We start from the raw sequence: 10,855 nt of genomic DNA on the forward strand, positions 1-10,855 counted from the left end.
TCCATTGAACTCAACCAAGTACTCCGATTTATATTTGTTTCAGCTTCCACTTCTTATTTCAAAATACTTATACTATAAACTTCTCTCTGTTACCCTCTCTTTATTTTAACAAATAGTACATCTATTTTTCAGAAAACATTTATAAAACATCTAACTATTAATTCCTTATTTAGACCCATGTATCTTTATTTCGACAATGGAAATCAAAGATTTCTTAATTAAAACGAGTAAAATCAGAGTGTCTCAATTTACAAGCCTTTCAAGACTGTATTGCTATATTTGATTGAATGAATATATGATGGAGTAGATATGATGGTATAATAAAATAGAATTAAATTAATTGGATTGTCGACTATTAAAGTTGGATTAATTGATTGTGAATATGTGATGTAGAATGAGATGATTTAATGTTGGAAAATAATACCCCTAAAACATCCAATTATATTATTTCCATTTTATTGCAAATTGTAAAATCCTACAAAATTTTCCAAAATCTTGAACGGCAAGTGGGCTCCACACGCAATTGCATCTTAACGAAACGACTAAACACACAATTAACAACTATAATCAAAACTATAACTAAAAACTTCATGTCTGAAAGCAACTTCTAGTCTCCACCATCTTGCCTTCCCCACTTCATCACTCTCTCCACCGACACCTCTTCCCTTCAAAACCCTTTTAAATTCAATAATTGACCTCTGCGTCCCAATCCCAGATCCCCATTTTCCTCCATCGAAAATCCCAGATTCCGATCTCCACTTCTCATCAAAGTTTAAAAAAGGAAGAGAATCAATCATCAACGCTCCAGCTCGAAGAGGGCCCGAATCGCGATGCTGGATCGGGTTCTCAGCCCACTCAACGCGCGCCGCCTCCACCGCGCTTTCCGCAAGGCGAAGCTGACGGTGCTCTGCCTCTTCCTCACGCTAATCGTGCTGCGCGCCAACATCGGCGCCGGGAAGTTCGGCACGCCGGAGAAGGATCTCGACGACATCCGCGAGACCTTCTCTCACATCCGCAAGCGGGCCGAGCCGCGCCGCGTCTTGGAGGAGGTTGCCGAGCTCAAATCGACCGGGAATGCGGACGCTGGTAGCAAAAACTACGCCGATTTCGATATCAAGAAGATCTTGAAGGATGAGGACGACGGCTTCCCCGAATTCAAGCGCGATCCATCGCAGCCTTACTCTCTCGGCCAGAAAATATCGGATTGGGATGAGCAGAGATCCGAGTGGCTGAAGAACAATCCGGATTACCCCAATTTCGTCGCTGAGAATAAGCCTAGGGTTTTGCTGGTGACGGGTTCGTCGCCGACGCCGTGTGAGAATCCGGTGGGGGATCATTACTTGCTGAAATCGATCAAGAATAAGATTGATTACACTAGGGTTCATGGGATTGAGATCTTCTATAATATGGCATTGCTTGATGCTGAAATGGCTGGTTTTTGGGCGAAATTGCCGTTGATTAGGAAGCTTCTGCTGTCTCACCCTGAGGTGGAGTTTCTATGGTGGATGGATAGTGATGCTATGTTTACAGATATGGCTTATGAGGTGCCATGGGAGAGGTATAAAGATCACAACTTTGTTATGCACGGTTGGGATGAGATGATTTATGATGAAAAGAATTGGATTGGATTGAACACCGGTAGTTTCTTGTTGAGGAATTGCCAGTGGTCGTTGGACATTCTTGATACGTGGGCGCCAATGGGGCCGAAGGGGAAGGTTAGGGAGGATGCAGGGAAGATTCTGACGAGGGAGCTGAAGGGCAGGCCGGTGTTTGAGGCGGATGATCAGTCTGCAATGGTGTATATCTTGGCAACGGAGAAGGAGAAGTGGGGTGAGAAGGTTTATCTCGAGAACCACTATTATCTGCACGGTTATTGGGGGATTTTGGTGGATAAGTATGAGCAGATGATTGAGAGCTACCATCCCGGGTTTGGTGATCACAGGTGGCCTCTTGTGACTCACTTTGTGGGCTGCAAGCCTTGTGGGAAATTTGGGGATTACCCTGTTGAGAGGTGCTTGAAGCAGATGGACCGTGCGTTCAACTTTGGGGATAATCAGATTCTGCAGATGTATGGCTTCACGCATAAGTCGCTTGCTAGTAGGAAGGTGGTGAGGATTAGGAACGAGACGAGCAAGCCTCTTGAAGTGAGGGATGAGCTCGGCTTGCTTCACCCCTCGTTTAAGGCTGTGAAGACGGGTTCTTCTTGAGTGCACATAGAAAAAAGGGGGTTTTGAGCTGGGGTTTGTATTTTTAAGTTATAGTAATACATGTCATTTTTACTTATATCCCATGATCTTAGAGTTACCATTGATGTATTTCTTTAATTGTGGCGATATCTTCTGTGACATAGTGTCATTTTACGTTTGTGATGATTGTTCTTCTCCACATTGCCTTAAAAGGTCAGGCACCAAATCAAATTCTTTACTAGCCATGGAAGTTTACCTTGAGCTTTAATTATACCATGCTATCTAATTTTACCACATATGCCAGGATTTGAACATTAGATTGCTATATATGAACTGCTGTAGTTTGGATCTTTGGTTATACATTTTCTGTTGTTGATGTTGGCTTTCAGTTTTCGGAAGCTTGCAGCTTGCTTCTGGAGTCATTTTGCACACTGCAGGTAAACATAGAAATTTTTTGCCTATACTTAGTTGTTAATCTATGATGCTTAGCTTCTCTTATCTTGTTTTGTCTGGATATAGTTCTGATGCGATGAATTAGGTAGTTGATTGATTTGAAAAGGCAACATAAGTGAGGTTTAGTTTAGCACTGTAGTGTTATGATTGTTTGTCTTAGGATTTTCAGTTCACCCATATTTGAGCTTGTGTTCCTAATTTGAGTTTGGTTAAAATTTTGGTTCGTTGTTTATGGGCTTGCATTTGTTTGGGAGTAGTACTCCATTTGATTTACTAGTAATTTGTTACGAAAATGTCCATTGTTAATCCTGCCAATATATTTAGCAGCCTATTTCCCCCAATATGTTTAGTTCTTCATGTTGATAAACTCTGTCTACTCTGTCTCTGTCTCTGTCTCTATCTTGTTACTCGTGTGTGCTACGCAACGTATTTCTCGGGCTCATTGATCTTGTCATAGCTCGGAGGGCCATCAACTTGTTCTTCACCATTCTTGGACTTCGAGCAGGTCTCGAGGTGTCAACGAGAGCGTTTATCGATCTCCTCAAATTGATACTTGGCCTCCCCTATGCCTCAAGCCAGCTAAATGAATACATTCAACGTTTAACTCGAAAATAAGGGATTACCTCAATTAGGAAGCTCTTGCTGCGTATCTCTCTATATTTCACTTGCCAACATTTAATGTACAAAACTTCTATCAAATATTGAGATATCAATTGAGGCCATACGTAATTTATAATATGCCACCTTTTATAATGGCGAGTGATCAATTGAGCCGTTTGCATAAAACTATTCATTGACATCAATTTAATTCACTTGCAAAATATTTATATAGTTTTATTATTGGAAAAATACATTGTTTCACTCTCAATTGTCCAACAGTTAATACGAATTTATTTAAGTAGAAGATTTGGAAATGAAGATATTACAGCATTATGTTTTGAGACGTAAATGGCAATTGAAAACCCAATTAAAGTATATAATTTAATTTATGAATATTTCCACTTTATTGGTGTGCATGCGCATTAATTTTTCAATGCTATAGTAAACAATTGATTTATTTTCAAAATTTATGAATAAAATATTTTTCTAGATTATAAATATAAATTTCTAGAAGAGGGACTTAATTCTTCTTTTTTAACTATAAATATATGCATTTGGTAGCTTACAGTCCATTCACTTTTTATCTTTTTTTCCATTACGTTGTTCACTGAATTTTATGCAAAACTTTCTCTCGATTTTAGGTATTCTTCTTACTCTTCAACAATATTATCTTACACATGAAATTAGTTTTCTGAATGCTTTTTTGCCCTTTTGTCTATTACTAATGTTTGTTTTGTATCCCCGATTTGCTCGCCCAACTGTTTTGTGGTTGAGGATTGTCTTACAGTAATTTCTTTGATATATTAGCATATGAAATATTATTGTTTTGCTACCCAAAATTCACCTCATTGCTTTTAATTTTCTATCAATTTATGCGCTATATAACTATTTAAGAATATAATAATGCAATGCCAATATTTCCATATATGTATCTATATAATATATTCATCTCCTAAGTAAGTATTTCTTTGGGTTTAGACTTTTTTTTTCCGATCTAGTAGTTAAATTTCCCATGTGATAGTATTCGAATTTAGACCTACCTCAAATAGGTGGTAACTGAAATTGATATATGTTTTAGGTAAGTTGATCTTGAGGGAAAAAAACTGACATTTATTATTTTTTCCATTGTATAATTTATAATAAGTTATGGGGCCTGATAAGATTGTAAAACTTGCACAATGCGAAGAACGGGACTTGATTCTCAAGGAGCATCAGAACACGATGTAGGTTGTTGATCATCCATTCCATTTGTAAGATTAGATCAATATCCTGACTGAAATGTGACGCAAACATGCGAAGTAGTTGGATGATGAAACAACCATCCAGAAGAAGCATCTGTACAATCTGGGATTGGATAAGAGTCTCCGGCAGATCAGTGTAACATCCTCTTGCTTCAGCTTCAACGGTGGCTATAGCGGTGGCGTATGTTTGAACATTGCCAGGTGGGTTATTTTCATGAAGCAGAAGGTCCAGATAGCGCAACTTGTGGCATTCCATGGCCTTCAGATGTTCCTTATCGTGATGATAAGGGCCTATAGCGATCACATTAGGTTCATAGGCTTTGGGGTTTATATTGCGTAACTATCGATTGACTTTGTATATTGAGCATTTTGGTGGTGTACTGTACACCTCCAAAATGCTTAATACAAAAAGTCCATCGACAGTTAAGCAATCTAAACCCGAAAGCTTATGAACCTGATGTGATCGCTATAGGTCCTTATCATCACGATAAGGAACATCTCGAGGCCATGGAACACCACAAGCTACGCCATATGCACCTTCTGCTTCATGAAAATAACCCCCGTGACAATGTTCAAATGTATGCCACCGCTATAGCCACAGCTGAAGCTGAAGCAAGAAGATGCTACAATGATATGCCCGATACTCTTACTCGATCCCAGTTCGTATGAATGCTTCTTCTAGATGGTTGTTTCATCATCCAACTACTTGGCAAGTTTGCGTCACATCATATTAATCCACTTACAAATGGACTGATGATCAACAGCCAATAGCGTGATCTGATGCTCTTTGAGAATCAAATCCCGTTCTTCGTCTTATGCAAGCAGTATCGAGCGCGATGACAATTATTCTAGGCTCTAGACACTTCACATCTCCTTCTTCTCTAGTCTCAATCCTATAAAAGGCTACATAGAAATGCCGAACGTATCTCCTCGCCAGGTGATGTTAGAAATATATAGTACTCCACTCAGGTAAACGCTCATCTATTTAAGTTTTCAGCATTTCTTTTGTAATATTGTTGGTTGTGTTTTTGGTGTTTGAGCAGAAACTATTTATCATTCATTAATTTTGAAATTCACTATGTAGTGGGATCATAGAGCTTTCATTTTATACGATATAGCATATATAAGCTGGAAATTTGATAAGTGCCACTAACCTTTGTGCGACACCATACATAAGTAAAAGCTAATAAAATCTCATCACATAAACCAAAAGATTTAGTAGTAAATTAAATAACTAGAGATACTAATTCAAAGTTGCATAATAAAGTAAAGAAAATCAACCACTAGTACTTCTCTACTCCTAAGGCAAAACAAAGTTTCCCCTATACTCAAAAATCTCTGGCACATCCCTCTTCATCTCGAAACATTTAATATACTTTTCATCACAATAATTATAAAGTAGCAAATGCCCATTATTCTTAGACTGCAAAACAACATAACCCCTCTCACACAAAGCCTTGGGTATGACAAGGCCATCAATCGATCCAACCCTCTTCATGTGAATCCATTGCAGCATGCTCCCTTCAATCCTCAACCAAAATATGTTCAACCAATCAGGCCCTTCCCAGTCACCGGAAAAAAACACAAGAAAAGAGTCCTCACCCTCCGCAAAAATCGTCCTATCCCAATACATCTTCGAAATCTCCAAATCCGGTATCTCCAAGACACGGAAGCCCTCGTTCCTGAAGTCGAACGACAAGATCAGCTCAATTCTCTCATAGTCTATTGCTAGCCAGTGCGCGAAGGCGCTGTTCTTGCACCGTGGATTAATAGGGCTGAACTGACACAAGCGAAGATCAATAATGCTGCTACCGGCGCCGGTCAGCCCCCTCCAAGAATTAGTCGCTTTTGAGTATACCGAAGCGTGCAAGTGTAAGCCGATTACGTTGAGGCCGGTTATGTGGCACGACAACAGCTGCACCACCGCGTAATCTTGTGCGGCCTCATCGAACCAAATCCCAAAGTCACGAGACAACGCCCGATGGTGATTTGGTCCAATGGTCTTTGAGCTAGGGTTTGGTGGCATTGGCAAGATAGTGATGAGACCTAAACTAGGGTTGCATACTGCAACGGGTGCGTCGGAGACCCTGTAGTAGACGCAGATCAGGCCGTTAGAAGGGCCGGCGATTTGAGCGTGATAGCCACAGGCAGCGTCCGTGGTGAGGTAGTCCGAGATTTCCTGGGAAGCTGGCAGGGAGTTGTTGTACAGCTTGCCGTTAAACATTGACAGTTCTGAAACTCCGTCTCGTCTGAAACTGAACTGCACGAGTAGCGTGTTACCGCCGTCGCCTCCGTCGGCATGGTGGTGAATGTGCGATGATGAATCCGCGAATTTCTGATGTTTGTAAATGCTGGTAGAAGATAAAGACTACGACACAAAGAATTTACGTGGTTCGATTTACTGAAGTAAATCTACGTCCACGGGAAGAAGGGAGGGCAAGATTGTATTGCTTGATCTGGGATTACCGCTTACAACACAGACTTGCTATATGATCTTTTATCTCTAGAGTTAGTAAATCCTCGTCTATCAGATCTAAGTTCTATTTATATATTGAACTGAGATCGTGGCTTGCATCACCACCCTAAGTCGTGGAGGTCATGGAGGTCATGAGATCCTGCATGGCCACTAACTAGGCAGTGGCTTACATCATCAGTAATTATGTCGTGGATGTCGTGGAGGTCATGAGAGCCTGCATGGGTCCACCACTAGATAGATCGTGTAGTGGAGGTCGTGGCTCCCAGTTCGGTATTGCCGAGCAGCTTTTGCCGATGCTGAGACCGAACTGCTGAACTATTGCCGAGCAGCTTTGTAGAGCTTGATTGGTCGGCTTTTACCGAGCTATAGGCTGGGGCCGAACTCTTTGGTAACGCCGAACTGATACTCTTTCTTGGGCTTTAGGCTGATGGGCTTGTTTAGTACATACTCCATCAGGCGTACATACTCCATCACTACCCCCCCCCGAAAAGCGAAGTGAACCACTTCGGCGAAGCGAGTCACTTCAGCATTCTGGATAAAGGTACGGGGTAAGTTGATGTTTGTCCTCGGTCTTATGAAGTAAACTCTTCTTTGACCGGACTTGGTTTGTGTCCTAATTTGGCGAGTTTTATCGCGTGGATCGGACTTTCCCTTGTCCTAATTCAGGCAAGTTTTATCGCGTGAATCGGACTTTTGTTGCAGTTCGTTTCAGACGAAGTGCTTGATTCTTAAGCTGAATTGTGGTCTTGTATCCTCTTTAGAAGCTTGGACTTCACAATCGTTGGCTTATTGCAGCTCGTTTCAGACGAACTGCTTGTTTAAGCTGAATTGTGGTCTTGTATCCTCTTTAGAAGCTTTGACTCACAATCGTTAGCTTATATATGTTCTAAAAAGGGGATCAGCCTTCGAAGAACAAGATACCTCAGCAACATTTGTAAGAGACGACACGCACATAGACAGACAAAACGCACATAGACAAAACGCACATAGACAAAAAGACCAAGCAAACCAAAGAAAACACATTGACCGAACAGGACTCAAGACTGACTGACTGACCGGACTGTCTCTTACAAATGGAACTTCTTGAGGTTGGAAATGTGCCATGTTCGGGGTACCTGTTCTCCTGACATGTGAGCCAATTTGTAAGACCCTTTGCCGAGGACTTCTGATACCCGATACGGACCTTCCCATGTGGGTTCGAGTTTGCCCAGCTTTTCTGCTCGGCTTACTTCGTTGTTTCTCAAGACGAGATCTCCCACTTGAAATTGCAGCTTTTTCACCCTTTGGTCATAATACCGGGCTACTTGCTCCTTGTACTTGGCTGCTTTTATGCATGCCAATTCTCTTCTTTCTTCGGCAAGATCTAGCTCGGCTCTCAGTCCGTCGTCATTCATTTCTGCTGAGAAATTTAGAGTTCGGGGACTGGGTATGCCGATCTCCACCGGAATCACGGCTTCAGTGCCGTACACAAGACTGTACGGAGTTTCACCGTTGGAGGTTGTGGGTGTAGTTCGGTAGGACCATAGGACTTGAGGGAGATTTTCTACCCATTGTCCTTTGGCTTGTTCTAACCGAGCTTTTAATCCTTTCACCAGGATACGATTTGCTACCTCCGTTTGTCCGTTTGCTTGTGGATGAGAGACCGAAGTGAACCGCTGTTGAATATTCAGCTCTTGGCACCAATTCTTGAACGTCTTGTCGGTGAATTGAGTCCCGTTATCCGAGATGAGGATGTGGGGTATGCCAAATCGGCACACTATGTTCTTCCAGACGAAATCCAATGCCTTCGAGCTCGTTATCGTAGCTAATGGTTCAGCTTCCACCCACTTCGTAAAGTAGTCCACGGCAACGATTAGGAATTTTATTTGCCGAGGAGCTTGTGGTAGTGGTCCTACTATGTCTATACCCCATTGCATAAAAGGCCAAGGGCTTTGCATAGTGGATAAATCGGTCTGCGGCATCCTTGGGATATTTGCATGGACTTGGCACTTCGGGCATGTCTTGACGAGTTGCACTGCTTCTTGTACCAAGGTTGGCCAATAATATCCCCATCTTAGAACTTTTTTAGCTAAAGCTCTAGCTCCGATGTGGCTGCCGCACGATCCTTCATGAACTTCTCTGAGGATGTAGTCCGTCTCTTCTGGCCCTATACATCGTAATAACGGCTGAAGGTAGGACTTTCTGTATAAGACTCCTCCATGAAGTTCGTACCGAAGTGCTCGGCATGTGATTTTCCGAGCTTCTCTCTTATCCTCGGGCAGTTGTCCTTGATCTAGATACTGTAAGATCGGCGTCATCCAGTTCGGCGAGCTGGTTACTGAATGTACCTCAGCTTCATCAATGCTTCGATGCATCAATTCCTCCACCTTTGAGCTTGGACATGCGGCTAACTTACTTAAAGTATCTGCTCGGCTGTTTTCTGCTCTGGGAATGCGGATTATCCGAAAATAAGAGAAACTTCGGCTAATGCTTTGCGCTTTGTCTAAATATTTCCTCATCCTCTCATCACGGGCTTCACTTGTACCCAACATGTGATTCACTATGACTTGTGAATCACAATGGATTTTGAGAGACTTGATACATAGACTTTGCGCTAGCTGGAGTCCGGCAAGGAGGGCTTCGTATTCGGCTTCGTTATTAGTGGTTGGGAATGAGAACCGAAGTGAATAGGTTACCTCGTGTCCATCGGGAGCGATAAGCAGAATACCAGCTCCACTTCCCGTTTTATTCGAAGCTCCATCTACGAATCCGCTCCAGCAGTCCGGCGGCTCTTCTTCGGATTCCAAGGGCTGTGCTAGTTCGGCATTGGCAGAATTTTTCTGTTCGGCAATGACAGGGATTGCTTGATCGAACTTGGCCTCTGCAAGAAAATCTGCCAAGGCTTGTCCCTTGATGGCTTTCCGAGGTAGGTACTCGATTGAGTGTTCTCCCAGCTCTATGGCCCATTTGGCGATTCTGCCTGATGCTTCTGGCTTGGTCAAAACTTGCCGAAGAGGCAGATCGGTTAAGACGCATACCTTGTGAGCATAGAAGTATGGCCGCAGTCTCCTTGCTGCATTTACTAACGCCAGAGCAATTTTTTCCAGAGGTTGATACCTTGTTTCTGGACCTCTTAATGCTCGGCTTGTAAAGTAGATGGGAAACTGCTTTAGGCCTTCTTCTCGTACAAGCACCGCGCTAATGGTTTGATCGGATGCCGCTAAGTATAAGAAAATCACTTCGGCATCTGTTGGAGCAGAGAGAATTGGAAGCTCGGCTAAATAACTTTTGAGCTCGTCAAAAGCCTTTTTCTGCTCGGCTCCCCACTCAAACTTTGGTGCCTTTTTTAACACTTTGAAGAACGGCAGTTGCTTTTCGGCTGCTTGGGAAAGGAATCTATTCAATGCGGCTAGACATCCAGTTAGTCTTTGCACATCGTGTATGGACTTCGGCATCGCCATGTTCTGAATAACCTGAACTTTTGAGGGATTTGCCTTGAGTCCGTCCTTTGAAACCCAACAACCCAGAAATTTTCCCGAATCTACCAAAAAGGTACATTTTTGGGGGTTGAGTTTGAGGTTGGCTTTTCGGAGCACGTCGAGAGTGGATTTGAGGTTGTCTTCGTACTCCGAAGTGCTTTTGCTTTTGACAACTATGTCGTCGACATACACTTCAACCTGTTTTCCGATTAGGCGCCGAAAAAGCTTGTCTACCATCCTTTGATAAGTGGCTCCGGCATTCTTTAAACCGAATGGCATCTTTTTATAAGCGAAAATGCCGAAATCGGTAATGAAAGCTGTTTTCGGAGCGTCACTCTCATCCATCAACACTTGGTGATATCCTTTGTATAAATCAAGAAAACAGAAAATTTCGAAGCCGATCAAAGCTTCTACTTTTTTATCTATATTCGGAAGGGGATA

The 10,855-nt window shown here is 42.4% G+C and overlaps 2 protein-coding genes across 2 annotated transcripts; one reads left to right on the top strand and one right to left on the bottom strand.

The window, feature by feature from the left end:
- The first annotated feature begins 600 nt into the window (after window positions 1-600).
- LOC121807805 (xyloglucan 6-xylosyltransferase 2-like) lies at window positions 601-2,372 on the top strand. The gene has a single exon (XM_042208138.1). It carries the CDS (start codon window positions 831-833, stop codon window positions 2,205-2,207), a length of 1,377 nt encoding a protein of 458 aa, XP_042064072.1. The 5' UTR covers window positions 601-830; the 3' UTR covers window positions 2,208-2,372.
- A 3,408-nt stretch (window positions 2,373-5,780) lies between these two features.
- On the bottom strand, window positions 5,781-6,704 carry LOC121757565. Its single transcript, XM_042153093.1, has one exon. It carries the CDS (start codon window positions 6,702-6,704, stop codon window positions 5,781-5,783), a length of 924 nt encoding a protein of 307 aa, XP_042009027.1.
- Window positions 6,705-10,855: the final 4,151 nt, after the last annotated feature.

This window comes from Salvia splendens, chromosome 1 (genome assembly GCF_004379255.2).
Source record: "Salvia splendens isolate huo1 chromosome 1, SspV2, whole genome shotgun sequence".
Lineage (NCBI taxonomy): Eukaryota > Viridiplantae > Streptophyta > Magnoliopsida > Lamiales > Lamiaceae > Salvia > Salvia splendens.

Bases quoted from the DNA above. Each gene is read 5' to 3' on its own strand.
- LOC121807805 (XM_042208138.1), top strand. From the start codon at position 831: ATGCTGGATCGGGTTCTCAGCCCACTCAACGCGCGCCGCCTCCACCGC.
- LOC121757565 (XM_042153093.1), bottom strand. From the start codon at position 6,704: ATGTTTAACGGCAAGCTGTACAACAACTCCCTGCCAGCTTCCCAGGAA.